The sequence below is a fragment of the Tauraco erythrolophus genome, chromosome Z (assembly GCF_009769465.1).
Source record: "Tauraco erythrolophus isolate bTauEry1 chromosome Z, bTauEry1.pri, whole genome shotgun sequence".
NCBI lineage: Eukaryota > Metazoa > Chordata > Aves > Musophagiformes > Musophagidae > Tauraco > Tauraco erythrolophus.
In genome coordinates this window covers 88123312-88145786 of record NC_141496.1, presented here as the reverse complement: position 1 = coordinate 88145786, position 22475 = coordinate 88123312, and the positions used below count along the sequence as shown (strand labels likewise).

The window sequence follows — 22475 nt, the reverse complement described above, 5'->3', positions numbered from 1 at the left end:
GAGGCCCATCTGAGTTCTCTCCATTTCTCATGAAATGCAAGGTGCATAATAAGAAACAGACAGCTAAATCTAAAATTGAAGGAGAGGAAATCTTTAGCTGATCATCTAATTAGTTCACAAGACTTATGATAAAATATGACACCATTAAATTAGCAGTAACAAATAATTATTTAAAGTAGAGTTTAAAAAGATAAATTAGAGATAAATAAAGTAATGGTCAAAAGAAAAATGATACAAACAAAAGAGTAGGAGCTCCACCAGAACTTATTTTACCAGCTAGTATTAAAATGGGAAAGGTTTCAAGGCAAAAACAACCCAGCAATAAGCAACATGATAAACTCTTCTTTTTGATAAAGTCTTATAAAATTAGCCAGGGAAATTACAGCTTTCAGTTTATGCCTTGCTCTGAAATAATAGAAGCAGCAAAAAGTTGAGAACAATGCAACATTTGAAAACTGGTCTGGAATTGCTGTGGCAGTTTCTGCTTTCCAAGGTGCACAGGAACTGTCATCCCCGGAGGGCACAGGCAGCTGATGTACTTGCCTATCCAAAAGGGCTTCTTCCTGCTGAAGTCCCACAGCCACTGCATGTGTTGCTCATTAGCCACACTTGCTAGACTCCCCAGGTATCTAGGCTCAAGGAGAGAGGAAGGAGTAATTAGCATTTCACAGAGTGACAGACATCTCTTATCAACTTATCCACAAGAGGCACTGATTCTAGTATAAAGCACATAAACGTTTCACAGGAAAACCACTACTTACTGGCATGAAAGAATGATTACATGAAGATAAAAGTCTTAAAATTATGGATTACTTGGAGAGGAACCAAAGTCCTAGTCTGATTTTCCTCACAGAAATGCTAAGTCAGCTGGGCAACTGAAAAGAAGTGTACGCAGGAAATGTGTACCTCGTACTCACAAACTCTGTTTTAAACCAGCTGATACATTCTTTTCTCTCAAATAATAATCTGCCCACACTAAAATTCAAGCCACTGAAAAATACATCTTCAGCCATTTGGTAGAAGAGCAGACCATATCTTTTCAAAATCATGTTATGACAGAACTAAAGCTTTGTATAACACTGGTAAAATCTTGGCAGTGTTTCAAAACAGAATGAAGTGCAAGTAATTGAGGGGTCTGGCTTAGAGTGGTAGTGTGGTTCTGAGAGGTAATACTGGTTTGTCTGCAATGAGGATGCGTTTAGTCCAGACTGGAGAGCGGTGGTGATGTGTATTAGCTGGACTATTTCATGATGAAGCCAATGCATAAGCTCTGCCCTGTGTTTGTCCTTCAAGTGTGCCAACCCCAGAAGAGGACTTGCAGACCCTAGCCACTGAGTGGCCTTGCCACTGTGAAGTCTTCCAGCTCGTACGAAGCATGCAAGCACCAGCAGGCTGGCCTTACGCTCTTTAGAGATCAGGCTAAATCCTGAAGCATTAAGAGACGTATCGCGTCCTTCACATTTGCCAGGAACTGTCAGCCATCAGTGGCTCCACTTTCTTATTTATCCATCTTTTTGCCTGCCTTGATATCATGTCACCACCTTTTTACCTGTCACACCTGCTCTTGCCTTCCCTCCGACGTCGAGACTTTGTCATTTCTGTTGTCTCATATTTCTGACTGCCACTCCATCTAACAGAGGTACCAACCCCTTCAGCCTCCCAGAACATCCTGGGTGATGCTTGATAGGGCCCAAGCAAAAAACACTGCTCATCAAAACGTGTTTTAAGAGAACCAAAAGCTTTTCTAGCAGCAGAATATGTCAATGACATTTTGGGAATTTTGCTAATTTCATGACTGTTGCCAGATAATGGAGACAGAAGATCAGTATTGCTCCAAAGGAGGTAAACACTGTCCTCTTTAAGAGCTCGGACAACAACCAGACCTCAAGGGTGGCATGGCAGACCTGAATCCGCTATAGAGACCACGAACAGACCTTGAGATGCCAGCCCACCACCAAGCCTACTGCCTAGTTAGAGACCTGTGCCTGGAGCTCCATTCTTGTTGGATGCCTTGTATCTCTTCTAATGGTACCGATCCCATGGATGCCATACCATAACGCCACACAAGATAGGGAAGCAGGCTAATTTGACATCAGGAGAAATTCAAAGTGGTAGCCCACAATATTCTGCACAGTCCCTATTGCACAAAATCTGGACCATTTCTTAATCTGGGCACACAGAGTCATGGTATGGAACAAATTCATTGTTCCATATGCTCTGTATGTTCCATATATATCCAATGCTGGTGGGATGCTCCTGCTGCAAAGGCCTCTTCCATTATCCCTGCAGTCAACCAAAGCAGCGGGGGATTCTCCCTCTGCTCTGCTTTGCATGGTGGGTCTGCCAAGGGCTGCGGGACAACTGAGTGTTGGCCCTCGAAGTCTATGTAACCATGGCTGCCCTAGACCAAGCACCACACACTAACGTAGGTCTCATCAAGGGCGCTCTGGGTTCAGGGGCCATTACAGAACAAAGTGTAAGGGATCTCATTGACATCTGTGTACACTCTCCTCAGGTAGAAGTGTGGCAGGATGGCCTCGGAAATTGTTCGTGACTTGTCAAATGGCAGACTGTCCCAGCACAAAGTGTTTAGCAGCTGTCTGGTAGTAGTCAGGATTGTGCACCCACTTATCGTATACCGGCTCCCAAAACTTCACCCAGTGAAGCTCCCAGCAGCAGCTTTGACTGTGCTTCTCATCATGGTAAAGTCTCGTGGATGGTGTTGGTGCCTGTATGTCCCCAGGATGACGTCCTTCTGCACCTCTTGGCCCACCTACCAGGCACCGAATCTGCAGTGAACCAGGAACAAAGCTGTTACACTGACAAAAGCTCTTGGAAAGTTTTGGGCTCTGTCTTCGTCCTCAGACAAAAGGTCCAGGAAAGCAGGCTCAGTTAGTTCGGGTCGTCCTCCCAGGGTAACTGATTCGGCGGCAGGATGCCATTCCCCCTCACAGTGACTACAGTTGGCCACTGACCAAACTTGGGGCTAAGAAGAGATTTGGGCAGTGGTCGCTGTGGTATTGCTACTAGCTGAGGAAGAGCAAAAATAGAGCATTTTTTCTGGCTTCTGCTTAAGGACAATCAAAGCCTTGGAACTAAGTTGTTCACTTTAAGCAAGTATAGCCTTCTCCTGTTGTTTCCATTGTTTTGGAAAATGTGAACACAAAAACCACCAATGTGTATCAGTAACTGCTCTATCATTTATGACATATAGGGGTGGTCTGAGCAATAACAGTTTCAGACTTTTACTTCAATCCAAGTACCAGGGAGAGATTTCAGCACAGTGAAAGGAAAGCACTGCAGTAATTATAATGTTATCTAATCTTTTCTCCATAGGAGTGCTTTCTAAATACAGCCTGAGAAACACAAGTGACTGAAGAGAGAACAACCATTCTAATTGTTACACCTAGTAGAGGTTTGGATGTATTGTAGGGAAATGAGAACAGTCCTGAAGGAACATACCACTTAACCGTAGTATTACTAACTGTACCCCTAGGCAGAGCGCCAGACACAGGAAATGACAAGATAATGTTATTTATGGAGTTATGTAAATCTAATACTTCCTAATTTGAATTACTCTAGAGAAGGAGGCATAATGCCTTATTGAAAAAAAAAAACAAACCAAACCAAACCAAAACCCCACACACATCACTGATTTCTATGCTAAATAACTCCATTTGAAATTATTCCTGTGTGTTTCAAAATTTTGGCTAACAAGTCAAGAGCATCCATCACCTTAGAGAAGTTGCCCAAATTAAGGAAATCTTTTGGGTAGTCATTGACCTTGAAGTAGTATATGCAAAACGCTTACCACAAAGACTTTGCTGATTTTACGTTAAATTGTCCAATACATTTAAAGGAGCTTTGTACCATTTTGATAAATTTAACTTTGGCAAAAGCACACTTGACTAGCTATGAAGGTCTCTGCAGCACAGGAGGACAATTAATTTGAACTGCTGTGTTCAGCAGTTCCTACATGTCCTACGTTGGTGGTGAAGTGAGGCAGTGACTGAGAGGTTCTGCTTATCCCAGGCTTTTGTTTGACCACCTAGGGAGTAATCCCGGTGCCTCGAGATAGGTGTCTAGTCTTGCTTACAATGCCTCATAATGTTCAAAACATTCATATGAGGCTGGCAGACGTGGCGCAGAGCTTACAGGAGCCCTGTGCTTCCAGAGTGGCAGCTGAAAGTCAGGCGAGATACACTAGACCTTTGAAATGACTGTAGGTACCTGAATCCATGTGCTGGAGTCACTGGCAGTAATATGAGTTAAACCAGTTACTTTCAGAACTAGCACAGTGTTAGGAGAGGAGGGCAGCAGGGTCCATCCTGCTTTGCACTAGGCAACACTGAGTCACCACGAAGGATCTAACCTATTATTTTTGATATGCTTCTGCTTGTGATTCCCAAGGACTAAGGCCACATGGTGCTGATACACAAACATCACACAAAATAACAGCCCTTGCCTTACCAAGCTGGCAGCAAAGGATCCGAAATCTGACCTTATTTAAGCTCTAATTAAATGTTCAGCTTCAGGAGGATGCAGGTATAATCTGACTAACAAAGTTGAAGACACAACTGTGGGTTCTGTCTATCCAGTGGAGAGTGCCTTCAGTGGCAGCAGTGAAACCATCTCACATATGAGTGAACCTCACTGCACTGAACCTTGGGGAGGACATGTTCCTGTGGGATAAACAAGAACTGTAACATAAATCCCCAAAATTGCTGCTAAATCAGGCTGCTGTGGGATCACTCAGCTGTAATATCCCTCAGATGCTTCTCTTCATGTTGCCAAGGCCCTTTTCATGCATACGAAACAAAACTAGAGAAATGAGTTCTTAGACCACCTTTCTCTCCAATGTATTGGGGAAGAGTTAGAGATGGTGCAAGACTTTGACAGCAATTTGCTGATATTTCTTCTACCCTCACTATCACCACAGCATACAACAACTTGCATCAAGACAGGCACATTTTTGTGTCAGTTTCTATCCCTTCGCGTGAAAACTGAAGAAAAGGTTCATATGCCACCTGCAACAAATGAAAGCAATAAATGTCAAAGCTCATTAGAAGCCCAAATAGGTTTGCATAAGCCCATGTATGTATAATTCTGCCCAGACAGAATTTAGTGCTTCCACAATAAATTGGTAGGATTGCTTTGATAGAATAGAATCATAGAATCACAGAATACCAGGTTGGAAGGGACCTCAAGGATTATCTGGTCCAACCTTTTTTGGCAAAAGCATGGTCTAGACAAGATGGCCCAGCACCCTGTCCAGCCAAATCTTAAAAGTGTCCCGTGTTGGGGAATCCATCACTTCTCTGGGGAGATTATTCCAACAGCTGATTGTTCTCACTGTGAAAAATTTTCCTCTTGTGTCCAGTCAGAATCTCTTCAGGATTAACTTGTACCCATTACCCATTGTCTTTTCCATGGGACTTCTTGTAAAAAGAGAGTCTCCTTTGTAGCCACCCTTTAAATCCTGGAACGTGGTGAGAAGGTCTCCCCTAGGCCTTCTTTTCTCAAGGCTGAACGAACCCACTTCTCTCAGCCTTTCCTCATACAGCAGGCTTCCCAGTCCTTTGATCATCTTTGTGGCCCTTCCCTGGACCCTCTCCAGCCTGTCCACATCTTTTTTTGTATAGCTTGGTCACAAGTCCATCATCTCAGGATAGCAGTGTTTTCTCTCAGAGGTTAGGGGGTTGGTTATTTGGAGGCTGTTACTGAAACAACTTTAACAATGCTTGTGCTTTTTTTCCTGTTCTGTACAGTAGAAAAAGTCTAGCAAGAGAATTGAATAGAAGTTTAAAATATTGCCATTTTTGTAGTAATAAAAATTATTTTTCAGTGAAATTGGTTTACTGAAAGTCAATTCTAATGTTTTCATTTAATGTCTAAAGTTTGTTTGATCTATCAAAAAACGGAGGATTGACTTCCATGATGATTTTATTTGCTTGTTGGACATATCAGCTATTTAAAGATCAACAGTAGAAGTATTAATAACTGAAATACCTCAGGTGGTGGTGGTGGTGGTGGTGATTGCCAGGGTGGGGAGCTGGACAAAATAAAATTTATTGTTATCTTCTTGTACCACTTTTCAATGTATGCCTGAGGCTGTGCTTTTGTAAATCAGTTCCAGATGGTAGCCAGGAGTACTCCATTTACCAGGATACAGCTTCCTTAGTCTATAGTAGTCTGACATTAATTGAATCATCACTGCCCTAGGATTCATTTGCTTGTGGATTCAGTGATATGCCTTGACTTTTTGTGTAGGTGTTAACATTGTCATTAATTTACAGTTACTCAGTTTAACATCTGCATTGCACACTATAGCCTTCAGCAAGAAGTTACTGCCTACAAATAATATGGGTTACCAGGAGCACACTCTTATTTTTTTTTTCCTCTTCTCTGGTTGCCCAGAGATGTTGTAGATGCCCCATCCCTGGAAGTGTTCAAGGCCGGGTTGGATGAGGCTTTGGGCAACCTGGTGTAGTGGAGGGTGTCCCTGCCCATGGCAGGGGGGTTGGAACTAGATGATCTATGAGGTCCCTTCCAACCCAAACCATTCTATGATTCTATAATTTAGGACACGAGGAACACCTTGCAGCAGGGGGACATATGTTCCCAAGAGATCAACTGAATGTTGAAGGCTTCAGAAAAAAATATGAGAATATTCACAACTTACAGCTCTGTTCGGATAAGTAATAAAATAAAAGCAGGTGATAGAAAACCATTTCTGCAACTGAAATTTTAAGTAAACCAATTAACAATGTAAATTTGTGGTGAGCTCACAAGAGCAGGTAGCATTTACATTTTAGTAAAGAGTAACTTCCATCAGCTGGCAGGTGTTAGAACTGAGAGCTTCCTTTTGCATGTTACCAAGACAACATAATCTGGCATAACTGAGTGGAATGAATCAAGATTTGTTATGCACGCTTGTCCATATTTCATGTTTCTGGCATGTCTTTCAACCACTTGTGGAGTATATTCTGTTTCTTTCATCTCCAACTCTTCTCTGTTTCCGTTTTAATTTCATGGAGTAATGGAGAGGTCTGTTAAAGCCTCTCCTATTGTTCAGCTTGGTCTTCAGCCTGGCGCTCACAGTTCAACACAAGGTACAGAACATGCATGATCACACAGCAAGCTCCATGTTACCAGGGCTAGCATTTCTTTCAGTCCTATGCTATTGCTCCTAAAACCAAAATCACAAAGCTCTCCAAAGAGCAAGACTGGCAGATTTTCTGTTTGTCTCCTGCTTTGAGACAACTATTATTATTCTTCTTTATTAGCTTTTATTTATCCTTAAAAGTCAGAAATTCACTGTTAAATTGAATGTTAAAGTTTTCAAGTAGTTACAGAATCTGAAGAGCTGCATGTTCAGAAGAATATGGTGAGGCATACAGGAGCTGACAACGTTGTACTGTTGCTATATCAAGTGAAGGTAAAGCCAAGGAAGTGGTGGGTCAGAGAGGATGAAAGACAGATTCATAGATTTCATAGATTTCATAGATTTCATAGATTTCTAGGTTGGAAAACACCTTAGAGATCATCCAGTCCAACCGTCTCTAATCTCCCATTAAACCATATCCCTAAGTAGTTCCTATTCCAGTGGCTGACAACCCTTTCAGAGAAGAAATACTTTCTAACATCCAACCTGAACCTCCCCTGACTAAGCTTATACCCATCTCCTCTTGTCCTATCACCCATCACGAATGTAAAGAGCCCTTCCCTCACCTCCCCACCATCCCTTCTCAAGTATTTGTAGGCTGTAATCAGGTCTCCCCTCAGCCTCCTCTTCTCCAGGCTAAACAGCCCCAACTCCCTCAGCCGCTCCCCATAAGTTTTATTTTCCAGCCCCTTGACCAGTTTAGTCGCCCTTCTCTGGACCCGCTCCAGGAGCTCAATATCTCTCTTAAAGCGAGGGGCCCAAAACTGGACACAATATTCCAGGTGCAGCCTCACCAGTGCCCAGTATAGGGGCAGGATCACTTCCCTGCTCTTGCTGGTCACACCATTCTTGATACACGCCAGTATCCCATTGGCCTTTTTGGCCACCTGGGCACACTGCTGGCTCATGTCAAGCCGGTAGTCAACCAAGACCCCCAGGTCCTTCCCCGCCAGGCAGCTCTCCAGCCACTCTTCCCCGAGCCTGTAGCGATGCTTGGGGTTTTTATACCCCAAGTGAAGGACTCTGCACTTGGCCTTATTAAAGCTCATGCCATTGGCCTCAGCCCAACGATCCAGTCTGTTCAAATCCCTCTGAAGGGCCTCCCTACCCTCGAGCAGATGGACACAGCCTCCCAGCTTGGTGTCGTCCGCAAATTTACTGAGGGTACATTCAATCCCCTCATCCAGGTCATTGATAAAGATGTTAAACAGAACTGGACCCAGCACTGAGCCCTGGGGAACCCCACTGGTGACCGGCCTCCAGCCGGATTTAGCCCCATTTACCACCACTCTTTGGGCCCGGACATCCAGCCGGTTTTTAACCCAAAGGAGGGTGAGCCTATCCAGGCCAGCAGTTACCAGTTTCTCAACCAGAACACTATGAGAAACTGCATCAAAGGCTTTACTGAGGTCTAGGAAAACCACATCCACAGCCCTTCCCTCGTCAACCAGGCGGGTCACCCCATCATAGAAGGTGATCAGGTTTGATTGGCAAGTTCTGCCTTTCATAAACCCATGTTGACTGGGCCTGATCACCCGGTTAACCTGTATGTGCTCATTCATAGCACTCAAGAGAACCTGTTCCATGACTTTGCCCGTCACCGAGGTCAAACTGACAGGCCTGTAGTTCCCCGGATCCTCCTTCCGCCCTTTTTTGTAAATGGGGGTAACACCCGCCAGCCTCCAGTCCAGCGGAACTTCCCCAGTGAGCCAAGACTGCCCAAAGATAATGGACAGGGGTTTGGCAATGACATCCGCCAGCTCTCTCAGGACTCTCGGGTGGATACCATCAGGCCCCATATACTTGTGGGCATCCAGCCGAAGTAGCAGATCCTTGACCCGTTCCTCCTGGATCACAGGAGCTTTGATTTGCTCTCCCTCCCTGCTCTCAGACACCGAAGGCCAGCTCACCTGGGAACTACTAACCTTATTATTCAAGACTGAGGCAAAGAAGGCATTAAGGACCTCAGCCTTGTCCTCATCACTAGTGACTAACGTACCCCCTCTGTCCAGTAGGGGCTGGAGGTGATCCTTAGCCTTCCTTTTGTTATTAATGTATTTGCTCTATTTCTCTTTTCTCAAACTAACTCTGCCATTAGGAAAGCATCCTCACTGCAGATGGACAGCTTCAGGAATTCAGGTTGTGAACAAGGTAGCATCACCACCTGAAACATTATGAGACTAATAATATTCCTGTCCTCTGCTGGGCCTGAATCCCAGCACTTGTTCTGTCTTTCAGGGAGCTGTGACAACAAGGCTTATCCAAATAAACTCGGCCTTGAGAGCAGCATTCAACTGAGGGCAACAGCAGCGCACCGCAAACACATTTGCTCAAAGAAGTCCCTTACTGTTCTCTGCAAGCCCGAGCAGCGGTGTTCCAGGTCACCTTGTGATTCGCTACCAGGAGGTAGCAGCTGCCCATGTGATGGGTCCATCCGGAGGGACATTTCTTCATTCTTTCCTCCTAAAATAGAAGAGGAAAAGGCAAATCAGACTCCTGCTTACACTGATCCAGGTCTGTGCACTAGTAATCAGACTGAAGGCTGGAGGTGCTGCTTATGGCCTTCCCAGAATTAAATTGAACATGAACTTTGATGTGTACTGATAAAACTACAGCACTGCTTAAAAGATATAAAGAAATAGATGCCTGTCAGAGGAGCTTATCATTTAAAATGAGTAGCTTTAAAGGTGACATGAGTTTTCAGTTCCAAAAACCCTCTTAAGAGATTACATTAGTTTGGACACTATCGTCTGTCTCCTGCAGTCTGTGTAGGGAATGCAGTGCAACAAAATTCAGCCTGACATCCTACATGATGGAGGGAGTGCATGTTTACCAAATACCCGAGCGAGCTAATTTTACTGACTCCCACTCATTTTCTCACAGACTTCATTCACTGACTGTCTCATGCCCACATCCCCACAAGCACCAAAGCATCAGTATTTGTGTGGTTTGTCTAGGAGCACCTACAGGTGACAGAGAGGAAAGGCAACCTCAGCAATCAAGCCTTCATCATGTCTCTGGGAATCCTTTTTTCTGCTGACAGCAAACTTGGCTCTGGACAAATCTTTTATTCCCTGTACGAGTTGATAATTGTTGCAGGATGGTCCTTTGCTTGAGAGACTCACTCATCGTGAGTCCGTGCTCTGATTTAGATGCATGCTTATGGCAACGCTTTTACCTTGCTTTGGGAATTCCAGAATTTCCATATTATCCCATCACACTGAAATAACTTTTGAGTGCTTTCTTCGTAATGCAAGAGCCCCTTTAAATCTGGTGTACAGGCCTTTGGAAAAGAGTAGGAGTCCTGGAAAGAGAAATGTTGTTTGAACAGTTGAGGGAAAATAATTACACAAAACAAACAAGCTACGTGAAACAGATTAAACAGGTCTTATATTAAACCTTTGTGACATAAGAACTCTTCAAGGTCTGAGTTTTTAATTTATCTGCGTGTAGGTTAAACTCAGCTTTGCAGTGAGCAGGGTTGGGCTGCAGATCTCAGAGGTGTTAAATCATTTTGGAAAACAGCATGACTGAAAACAGATGGTGAAAATGCCTGTGAAACAAAAGGTTTTGTACCTGAGGTCTTGAGCTTGGTTCAGATGCCAGTTCTGCCTTATCAGCTTGTGGGATGTCTGTCTTCCTAGAGGAGACGACATTTATCTGTGGCTGTGCTTGGTTAATTACTGACACTTGAGCCTTCTTGTTTGCTTTAGCTGATGAGGTGTCATCCTCTATTTTGAGTGATACCATCCCGTGATACTGCGTTTTACAGTATCACACACACACACGAGCAGAACAGGAGAGGGAAAGAGAGGGTAAGCACGTACAAGCGTCTCTTAAATAAACTCCATCAAAAAAAAAAAAGGCATTCTAATACAAATTTTTGCAAATTAAGGGGAAGTGACACCAAAGAAAAAGAAAGATACATAGAAAAATAAAGTATTGCTCATAATGAATTATTAACAGTGATAAAGCCTGCAAAGAACAGAATCAGAAAGAAATCGCAGAAATGTCTGAGCAATACTCATAATACTCTTACTTTGAAAACCACATCAGTTCCATTTCTAAATACAGATGAAGGATGAACCTGAAAAAGGTAGAACAGCAGAATGACATGGGCATATTCATGCGTTATAGAAACAAAAAGACTTTATACAAGATTTACTGCAAGATCTAGGTTGCAAATCATGCAGAACATATCTTGGGTTTAGTTCCTTCTCTTTCAGAAGAGAAATTGATCACCTCTGAAAACAGCCATTAAAAAAACACACAAGTATGTTTATAAGGAGATTCCCTTAACTTGTAAGATCACAGTAGTGGAATGTCCCTCAACAGCCAAGTTAAATCAATGTCACTTAGGCAGAAAAAGCAATGGGCAAGTTTTAAGTAACTGTTCCCTGATTAAATTAACAGTATTTTCAGCTTTACACCTTTGGGAGCAGATGCACATCTTCTATGCATTGGCCTGACTCCAGTGACTCCTTTCTTCTAGCTGACCCATAATTCAGACAAGATTAGAAGCTGCATAATTGCCGAAGTTGCTTGATGCATGTTTCATCCCTCAACTCTTTTTGAGTTTTTCTTCCTCTCTTGCATACATGGATCTTCAAAATTAGGATTTTTTAAAATTAGCACCACCACCATCAGTATTTTTAAATAGCTCTCAGGTCTAACTAAAAGCAAACTCTGGTAGTTGTATGGTCAGGTAAGATCACTACAAAAATATGACAACTAAATGAAGATTAAACGAAGATTCAATGAAGATAATCCAAGGGCTGGAGTACCTCTGCTGTGAAGACAGGCTGAGAGAGTTGGGGCTGTTCAGCCTGGAGAAGAGAAGGGTCTGGGGTGATCTTATTGCAGCCTTCCAGTGCCTAAAGAGGGCCTACAGGAAAGCTGGGGAGTGACTTTTTACAAGGGCGTGTAGTGATAGGACAAGGGGCAATGGCTTTAAACTGAAAGAGGGTAGATTTCAATTAGATCTGAGGAAGAAATTTTTCCCTCAGAGGGTAGTGAGGCACTGGAACAGGTTGCCCAGAGAAGTTGTGGCTGCCCCATCCCTGAAGTGTTCAAGGCCAGGTTGGATGAGGCTTTGGGCAACCTGGTGTAGTGGAGGGTGTCCCTGCCCATGGCAGGGGGTTGGAACTAGATGATCTTTGAGATCCTTTCCAACCCAAACTGTTCTATGATTCTATGATTCTATGATTCTATGATTCTATGATTCTATGATAAGATATCAAATCCCAATTAATTCACCAAGCAGTCTATCACTGCACTACAGAAGCATCTTACCATTCTGCCATTTCCAGTCACTCTCAGCGTGGTCCTTGACTGATTCGCCAAGCTGTGTTCCTGCCACGGGTCCCCTCCATGTTCTCTCATCCCTTTGGAAGGAGGCAGTGGGATTCCTTCCAAGGGAGCAGTGCCAGGCCTGGGAAGTGATGAGGAGCCCGAGGAAACTGGAAACAGTATGCCTCTACCCCAGAAGTCGTGCTTGCCTTGGCCAGAAGAATGGGAATATCTGCACTGACCTGAAAGCATAAAAAATGGCAGATGGTCAGTTCTAACTGCATGAGCAGATAACTGGTCACGTTGACATGGGCACATAAACAGCTTCTTGTTAAAAGCTGGATGATTCTTTCACTTGATGTGGTTGATTTGCTGTTTGTTCTGTTATCCTGATTTGTGGGTTTTGCTATGACTATGGCTGCCACTACTACCTGTGTGTGTATGTTTTCATATGTAACGCATCTGTCTATCCACAGATGAGAATTTCAACCAAGCATCTGCTGGAAATACCTGTTTTCATGCATAGATTGGGGTTTGGCATGCTGTTTTTTTGGTCATGGGTAGACAGGTATGTTTAACTAATGTTGGTGATACAGATACCATCATGCCCAGATAATTTTCTTTTCAGAAATCCAGGACACTATTGTTCCTACAAACTAGTGTCAATTGACTGCTGATTTACATTATGAATGTTAAAGAGAAAATAGATCTGAAATTTTAAAATGAGTTTTTGCAAAATGGAACCTAATTCCTTTCAACACAGGTATTTAAAATAGTGTTTCACTAAGCACCAGGAAAAAAAAAAACACTCTTCAGCTGTCAGAGGACTCGGCTGCATTGCTAGTTATTTGTGGTTTTCTACAGTTGTTTCTTTTTTGGTATGATTTTAGGCGCACCACATTTGATCACTGAAAAACACAATAATAATGCAGATATAAAAGCCTAAACTCTATAATGAATAATCACTGCTGTGTGCTGTAATGTTGTGGACTGCGTTTGTTAAGCATTAGAAAATGTATTTATAAGAGCTGGGTTTAGTCATTATGTTTCTTTTTGGAGAGGAAAATAAATCTTTTTCAGAGGTGTATGACAACTGCTATACAATAACAGAGAAAACATTCTAATGGACCTAAACCACATTTCTTTCTTACTTTAATAAATGAGAACAGAACTCGTGTTGTTACAAAAAGTGGTTTCTTTCCTTGCTCCCTTCTCATTTTGTACTTGTTGCTTTCTCCATGCTGTGTTTCCTAAGAGGATGAATATGATTGTGTGAGAGAATAAAGGGTCTGCAACTGTCAAGCCTGTTTTCTCTAAAAAGAAATTAAGCGTTTTGATCTGAAGGTGAGTGTTAGGAACAAGTTGTGGTTGAAAATAAGCAGCTACTCAGCCAAGATTGTCCCACCTACTTAACAATGAACATCAAAAGAGAATACCTCCTTTTGAGTCCAAAATTTTCACTACAGCTTTTGTCCGGGTGCCAAGAACAGCATTCACAGGGGAGTTCAGAACTACTTCAAAGACTTCATCATCTTCCTCTAATCCATCATAGGTAATTGCTATATTCCACGTCTTGGTTGACATTCCTAACAGAAATAAACATCTTAATTACTCTTTAAGTGCTATTTCAATCAATCAGGGTGTCAAAGAAATATATTAATTAACATGTCTGCAGCTAGAATGGCGTAGCTGGTGTATGCTATTGTGCTCCTACCAACTGACTGGACTCCTGCAGTTCTCCCAAATAACATTAAGTTTGAATTTGTTCCTGGGCAATGATGATTCATTTCAAGCGCATACAAGTGTAACAAAAAGCAGCTGTAGATGTGGGAAAGGACACTACAATTCATAGATTTAGGACTTTCTTTGCAATTTTCAAGAGAAAACATCAGATGCTTTCTATCTTGAAAGCTTAACTTCAGCGATGGAACGGTTATTTAAAATACCTGCAAAAGGATCAAAGACTGTGTTAGATTCAACTACAACCTTATAGGCAGATTTTATACTTCGTTACAAAATTTTTGCTTGGCTGCTTGCCTTTACTTCAGGTAACTTCAGGCTTGCATTATGGGAATGGGAAAAGATCATTCCAAGATAAAGGACTAGGCTGGTTATTACCCAAAAGGCTACAAAATTTGGTGAGGAAAAGTCAGAGGCAGCAGGACAGAAACAGATCTTAATGTACACATTGCTGTCAACAAAACATCTTGGGAACTGTTTCTGCATCACAACGTCAGTGCTAATGTCCAAAATTTAGTACCAAAGATACATGTGCGACATAGTAAAAAAAAATCTCTGCATCCTTATGGCACCTTGCATAATCTCTATTTCCTTGCCTCTTTCCAGTATGAATCCTCCAGCCAAGAGACGCTGTCAGTACAGACCCATAAACTTGGACAGGGACATCTTCGGCTCCTTTCTATTAAAATTTTTTGATTGCAGTCTAATGTGCAGGTCGGTCCAGTTAATTAGCATAGCTGAGGTTTGTTTCTAAAACAAACCTATCAGCCTTACGAAATAATTAATAAATACTACTAATTAATACATATCAAACATCTTGTATTTAGAACTAAGAAACTGACACCTTGAATGTAACAGTTTGGAGGGTCCTTACCTAAAGTTAAGCCTAAGCAAAGGACTTTTGAAGAGAGCCACCCCAAAAAGCCTATGTGAAGGAGCTTGGCTGGATTAACTGAGAAGCTGGCTGGAAAAGCGGAATAGTGTGCCTCTCTCCTGTCCATGTTCACAGTTCATTTTCATGTGGCTTACCACCATATTCAGCAATACAATAGCAGTGACTCCAAATCGTTCCATGCTTGGAGAATCTGCATGGACCAGCAGAATAAGGAAATTCTAGTAAAGGGCCTTGCACTAAAAATCTCTTTCCAACAGTCTCTAGCCATTTCAGTACAGAGGCTGGTAAGCTTGACTGCATAGTACATTAGAAGAAAGAGTGCTGGAGTCCTGGGCAGCACAGTAGGAAGGACTTTTTACTTTTTACACTGATCTCTCAAATCTTCCTTCTATCTTCTAATTTAAAACAACAACAAAAAAAAATCTAATGCTAGATAAAGGGTCTCAGGGAGTGGCACATTAGTTTCAGGGGTTTCATGTGTGTTCCAGAAACACTGGAAATTAGGGCAGATTTCCACCTTTCTGCCCAGCTGTTTTTTACTGCTGTCTGCTGGGTGTCCTCCCTCATCCACCTCTGAAAACTAACCAGCAGTTGCTCATTCTACACATTTACGTAAAATTTTACTTTCTCAAGATGGCTGTAGTGGCATGTTTGCAAAATACTCAGATTTGTGACTCTCACTGGACTTGAAGCTACAAGTTTTCCTATGGCATAGCCAAGCAAAGCTAGGGTATATATGAGTGCATCCATGCGATGCAGTGCTACATAATCTCTGCAGCCTTTTTTCAAAATAGAAACCTTAAATCCTAAAGTAAAAATCCCCAGGCTTTGGCTGGAGCTGACTTATCATATTCCCCATATCTGTTTTTCAAATGCAGGTAAGCACTGAAACTAATTTTTACCATCAAATGCATGCCATTTATTTCAGCCTTTGACAGATGATATATTTGGTCTGCTCTGTAGTCACTGTGACTTTCTGCCATTGAAATCTCTTTGCTGGCAATCTTGGGATAATCTCTGCTGGCATTGCAGGTGACATCCTGGGAGGCCTGTGTGGACACCATTTTCTAAACTCAAATAAATCTTGAACTATGCCAACACCACATGTTCAAAAAAACCCTCAGACTTGCATATGCGAAGGAAGTGATCATGTTAGCAAATGGGTTTTCATTCCCAGATAAAGTATTTATATGGGCAAAAACAATTTTTCAGATGAAGCTGAAGTACTGAATGGTAAATTGTGAAACTCTCACCTGGACTGTTTTTTACCTAGACCCAGTGAGATACCCAAAGCATAATAATAATAAATTGTGCAGGACAAATTAAGCTTTTTTCAGTATCTTCAGTATCTTCACATTTGTATTCATTTTTACTATTGATTCTCCTCCAGAAGAAAAAAATCAAGCTCCTTTTGATAATATAGTTATTATCATTTCTTGCTATTTACCACCTCAGCCGAGGTCAGGCTGTTATGATTACAGAGCAAGCAGAGATGGTGTCTGACAGTCGTGAGGTTCTTTTGCACCTTTCTGGTCTTGGATAAATCGCATAACTTAAGCTGTACTCAGTTTCAAATCTTTAAAGCATCTCACAGCTCAGCTCAGGGTAAGTCCTCCCCAGCCTAGCTGTGAGGAGATTAGGAGGCATCATTTCAGCACTTTTGATATTTTAACTGATGTAAAGGAACCATAACCCATCTCACCCTAAGTAATAAGGATATTAATTCACAAAGAAAGCTAACTGCACTTCCAGAAAACGAGCCCAAGTGTCTTTAATCCTATTCAGCTCTTCTAGCTTCAGATATGTAATAGTTTTCACTCTCCAAAATGAGAGTTTACATTTTCAAAATCAGTGAATTAATTTTGAAATTATTCAGTACATTGGTTCATACCTGGATCAAACTGAACAAGCTTGGAGGGAGTCACTGTGAAGTCCTTTCCCAGCATAGCAGATATTTCCTTGACCTGAGAAGAAATCAAACCATAAATGCCATGCTGTGACCTGTTTCACCAAACCACTGCATTCTGCTGTGTGCTGAAGCTACTGTACAGCTCTCCATGGAGTCTCAAAAAGACATGCCAATCCATATATGTGCTTAGACCGAAAAAAAGATAAAGGCCTAAAGAATAAACCTTGTGATGTGCAACTGTCATTCTGTCCTCACTCATGGTTTGAATCTCATCATCAAAAAAAATTTCTCGTCTTAAAATATTGCCTCGCCCCTCTCAGACTGCCACTTGACAGCATCAGATAACACTGCTGTTCACCATGCCTGGGGACCCAGCCATACTGGGCTCCTGGACTGGCACATCAAGGCACCCTGGAAAAGCAGCACCAGCAGCCTGGCCACGTTTGCCCATTTATCCCTTTGTGAGGTCTTGGAAGAAGCGTTTGCATGCAGAGCTGTCTGTCAGCCCCAAAGACTCGTTGGGATAAGCAGGAACCCCTGCATACATACAAAAGTATGGGGACTCCAGGAATTCCCTGAATTTTCGTAGGAGATCGGCAGAGAACACCAGCTTCCACACTGCGTTCCTGATGCTGGGATTGATCTCACAAGTCTTTTTAGCTGACCTGGAAAAGGTAGGTACTAGTGAAGTAGAGTCACTGGAGTCTGTGAAGGATAGGGCAGGATGGCCCCTGACAAAGCCAATAGCAAAATTCCCACTGACTTCAGTGGAAAAAAAAATCAAACAATGTTTCCAATTAGAAATTAGAGTTATAATCTGGAGAAACTGGGGGAAACATTTAGTATTTTTCTGGTAAAATCCTGGAACTTCCATTTTATGAGGAAACGGGTAAAATTTGTGAAGGCAAGTTGCAAAAAACCTGTTTTACAAAATTATACCCTGCAGCTTTCAGTCTAATTTTTCTGATATAAGACAGAGGCTGTTACTGGAGATGTAGGAGGCTCCTTGGGCTATTTCCTAGGGTGATGTCAGCAGGGGAGAAATGGGGGAGACTGCCATGTGTGTGGAGTTGAAGCTCCCATAGATCCTGGGCTCCTCCAGCCTGAGAAAGGAAATGAGAAGCCTCAAGGCCCCAGGTTGATCAAAGCCTGGATTTTAAAGTGGCAGATCCTGGAAACCCAGCTTCTGAGCACTGTGAGAGAGGAAACTGCCTGCTTTGTCACAGAAAGTCATCAAAATGGAAATACTGCTCCAAAACATTCCAGTTTTGGTCAATCAGCATTTCTACTTAAAAATCAGAAAGTTTTGTCAGAAACTTTCCAACCCTCTGTCCTACAACATCCCAGTAAGTCTGGTTTGAATTGATGGCCTTTTTGCTGGTTACTGAAACAGCATATTATTTATTGTTAAGTTTCCAGTTGGGAGCTTGGCTTTCCGTTCTACCTTCGCTGTGACAAAGGCAGACTCTGCAGAGTGTCCTGCCCTGGCGATTCTCAGAGACACTGCTCCCACGCTCTCACACACTTCGTATTCGGTCTGTTGCATTTCAATCCGGGACCACCGCAGCTCCAGCCTGTGGGAGACACGGGAAAGCTGGTGTGAAGCAACGCCACCTTCCCTGCTGCCCCCACCCCCTGCAGCTCCCAGGGTCCCTGAGGAGCCATTTCTCTCCTGACTGCTCGTTTAGCCAATACACATACTGAGTCTTTGTTTCCAAATCAACACATTTGGCTGATTAGAAAGAGGAAGAGGTGGTTAATTAATCTTCCAGTCGAGCCCTGGTATACTTCAAACCAAGCCTGAACCTTGTTTCAGAACCAGAGGGGTTCTGCAGCAGTGCTGAGAAGAGCAGAGTTTGTCCCTAACACCAAATACGCCAAGTCAAGCTATTGCTGTTTCTTCCTGGTTCTCTTTATCCCTGTAGTTTTATTTTACTTTCACCACCTGGTATTTTCTCTGCAATATCCTGTTTTCTTCTCACCTTCCTTTGTCTGTCCTCTAACTCTGGCACTGTAGAGCATGGGGCACCCTCCAGGACTTCACCACCTCTGTGTGAGTACCCTCCCTGCTCCTCTTACTTTATCACTCTGTGTACTTCACTCAGTGGCTGAGTCCAGGCAATTCATACACTGAATTTTAGAGCTTTTTTAATAGGGATGTGACTGAACCTCCAAGGATCACATGACACATAGGGCGGCCAATAAAGATCTTGCCTTTTTAAAAGCTATGATAAAAATTAGTCAGTCAGAGAGGAATGAAAGAGAGTAGAAAGAAGGAAAATGACCTGTGCTACTTACAAAACAATTTGAACTTTTCTAAAACAAATGCATAAACCTTTCAGGGTTGACTGTCTCTAACATCAGTGGAAGTGTCCTCCTGTCCTCCTAAATCTTCTGATACTCATGGTGTGGGCAACCCATTTAGAAGCTGACTTACTTTCTTTTTATTAAAGAGGATGCATATGCCAGATATAGTCCAGCAGCATTCAGACAGAAGCTGGGATTCAACCTTAATAATATCGACATGCAAATAAAACTTGTATTTTGAACGAGTGGCCTTAGGTGATAAATTGTTCAAAAGCAAACAAACGAACAAAAAAACCCTCACAAGCTTTTAAATCCAATACTAAACACACTATTTTTTCCTTAAAAGCCAAATTCCCCTTTGCGGAGCGGCCACGTTTTAGGGGTGGTTTTCATGGCAGCGCATCCATGATCCAGCACGGTGCAGCTGCGGGGAAGCGCCGAGGCTGGCCGCCTTGGGATGCATTTGTGCACAGGGACATCTTTTGGCACAGCACGTTAACTGCCGAAAAGCCTTCCCAGCTCTGCTCAGTCCCCTTCTCTCTAGTCTGCTGGGAAGTGCTCTGCAGGGGACCCTGGCCCTTGGGACCACTGGTCCGGTCCTTTTCCCTTGCCACAAGCCCTGCTTTGTGAGTAGCCAGCCCATTTAGCCCAGGAATACAGCGTTAGTTATTTTTCACGGTTAATCGTGGTTAAATAAATCAGTTGAATGTTCAGTGCTGTTTTCAGAAACAAAGAGAAGTGTTGCCCCTGCTGTAGAGCTTCTCCCACTTTCGGCCTTTATCATCAAAGCACAGTTCAGGTGACACCTCAGTCTCTGATTTTTGTACATTAGGCTTATCATATGTCACAATGAAATTTTGATAACATGCCTAATCTAAATTTTGGATGACAAAGAAGATGCTGTGCATCTTCCACCTTCTTTCAGTGCTCTGTTGCAGAAGTATGGCTCTCACATAGTTTTTACTGCTTAAGAGCATCCCCTCTATCGTGATCTCAAGCTTGTGAAAAGAGAGTTGCCGTCAGCACAAGGCAAGAGTGACCTCCAGCTGCAAGACCACGTACAGGAAGCTACGGTCTCGTCCCTCAGCACCCAGTATCTCGGATCTCCAGGTGCCCAACTACTGCTTAAAATAAACTCCATTGTGTTTTTCTGTGAGGCCCCAAAGATCCTTGAAAACTGTGCCTACATCTAACCTGGAGCTAGCCCTTTGTATTTTGCCTCTCTGAGGGGAAGAAACCTTCTCTACTCTTCAGTGAAAGAAATGGCAGTTTGAGTCATAGTTACGTTCACGTCTGCATGGCTTCAAGCCCAGCACAGGTTCATTCACCTGGGGGGGAAGCGCTCACAGTGCACCGCAGCGTGCGCCATCGAGGGTTGGAGCTACCTTTGGGGCACCGCGGAGTTTCCACTGTCATCTGTGACTTGAAACTCGAAGTTGTCTGAATTCACTTCCCACGAAGGATTGATGACATAAAGTATGATTTTGCTGTTTAAATCCTTTTGGCTAAACTCTTCCCGAATAAATCCACCTGGGAAAGGAGAGAAACATTCAGGTGAATCAAAAGCCTCTTAATAAGAACCATGTAGCTCATATAGACTGTTTTCAACTTTTCTTTTTCATTGAACACTTAGAAAATTTGAACTTATAGAAACCTGGTTTTGTAGCTATATGGCAACATCCCAGCTCATTAATAAGCCCCAGCCAATTTCTTCTCATGTGACAAGTTTATCAAATGGCCAAGTTCAATATTCATGTTTTTTTTTCTTGACACAAACAAAAAACAGTTTCTCAACAGCAGCTATTAACCATCATCTCAAATTCTTTGAGGATTCATTATTTAATCTAAAAGCTTTCTTACTATGTTCAAACCTTGCCCAGAATTTCCTAAAAATTTTTTATTTCCTCTATCAAACAAACATTAACAGGGTAGGTTTTGGAATCTGGTCTGTTATGTCCTGAAATACAGAGATTATAGAAGACAGGCACCTGTTGTTATATTTTCCAGGTAGCCATAATGAGGACCTCGTAAAATCTTAAAAATTATTTTGCCATCTTCTGTATTGGGGTCAGATGCCTTCAGGGACCTGGCAGTAATATAGATCCCATAATTGCCGTTCTTCAGCAGTTCCACATCAGAAAAGCAACGGAGATGAATAATTTTTGGTGCCATTTTGTCCACACGATCCACCTAAATGAAAGTTAGACAAGAGTATATTAATTTTACAGCAACAGGATATTCTTTGTCCTAGTTTTGCTAAAAGCACAGTGGCCTGCTCAGAGTGGCAATAGCCACTTTGACTCGCAGTCTGCTCCAGAAGAAATCTGATCAGTACTACTTCCCATGAGAGGTTTCTGGGCCCAGATTGCCCAGTCACTTGCTGGATGCTGTGGGATATAGCACACACTGGGGAGGGCAACACAAATTCTGTGTACCTCTGCCCTGACGTCCCACACTCCCCACAGTCCTTTTCAGTTTTGATGTAGTTTTCTTCATAGCAAATGAAAACTCCAGCAAAGCTTTCTCATCTCTGTTTTACAATAACAAGCATGGAAACCTAAGAATTATGATAATCACACTCATAGCCCTGGCCAATATGTCTCCTCAAATCCATGTTGCCTTTCACAACGTCTGATTAATGTTCTGGCACCCTGCAATGGTTGTTGCTGTTCCCACATCTCCTCTTCTGCTGAAATGGCACGCCTTGCTCATCATATAACTTCGAATTTTGTCATCAGGAGAAGTTAGGAGCCTCTTCGTTAGTATCAGTGTTTTGAAACATACAGAATTTTGACATACAATGCAATGAGGCCTGCTTTGCACCCCAAAACACGCCAGACATACATACAAGAAGTCATAGCAAAGGCATCTGAGCCTACGACACAATGCAAAGAACTTGAAAACGAGGGAGATGGGAAGTGAACAGAAAGATCCCAGTAAAGGAAGGAAGAATCAGAGCAGTCATCTTACAAAGACTCTCAGAAGGAAGACAGGCAGTCCAGTTGCAGGAGCAAAGTGGCTATAATTCAAGATTCCTGTGATATGAAGATAACAGTCATCCTAGTATCCCTCATAGGCAAATCGGCAGGTCAGGTACCAAGTGGGAAAGCACAGCAGGAGGAAGTACGTTCCTCCCCGTGGGTGGGCTCAACTTTAGGGTTGAGATTTCT

General features: G+C 42.7%; 1 protein-coding gene across 1 annotated transcript in view; it reads right to left on the bottom strand.

The window, feature by feature from the left end:
- The window catches only part of FREM1 (FRAS1 related extracellular matrix 1), a 68278-nt gene that overhangs the window by 1038 nt on the left and 44765 nt on the right, over positions 1-22475 (bottom strand). Inside the window, exons 25-35 of the mRNA XM_086629399.1 lie at positions 21294-21495; positions 20691-20835; positions 18443-18572; positions 16981-17053; positions 13891-14040; positions 12458-12696; positions 11205-11252; positions 10742-10924; positions 10344-10469; positions 9513-9628; positions 544-629 (exon numbers count right to left, since the gene is read on the bottom strand). Coding sequence (XP_086485525.1) covers positions 544-629; positions 9513-9628; positions 10344-10469; positions 10742-10924; positions 11205-11252; positions 12458-12696; positions 13891-14040; positions 16981-17053; positions 18443-18572; positions 20691-20835; positions 21294-21495 — 1498 coding nt within the window. The remainder of the gene's footprint in view (positions 1-543; positions 630-9512; positions 9629-10343; positions 10470-10741; positions 10925-11204; positions 11253-12457; positions 12697-13890; positions 14041-16980; positions 17054-18442; positions 18573-20690; positions 20836-21293; positions 21496-22475) is intronic.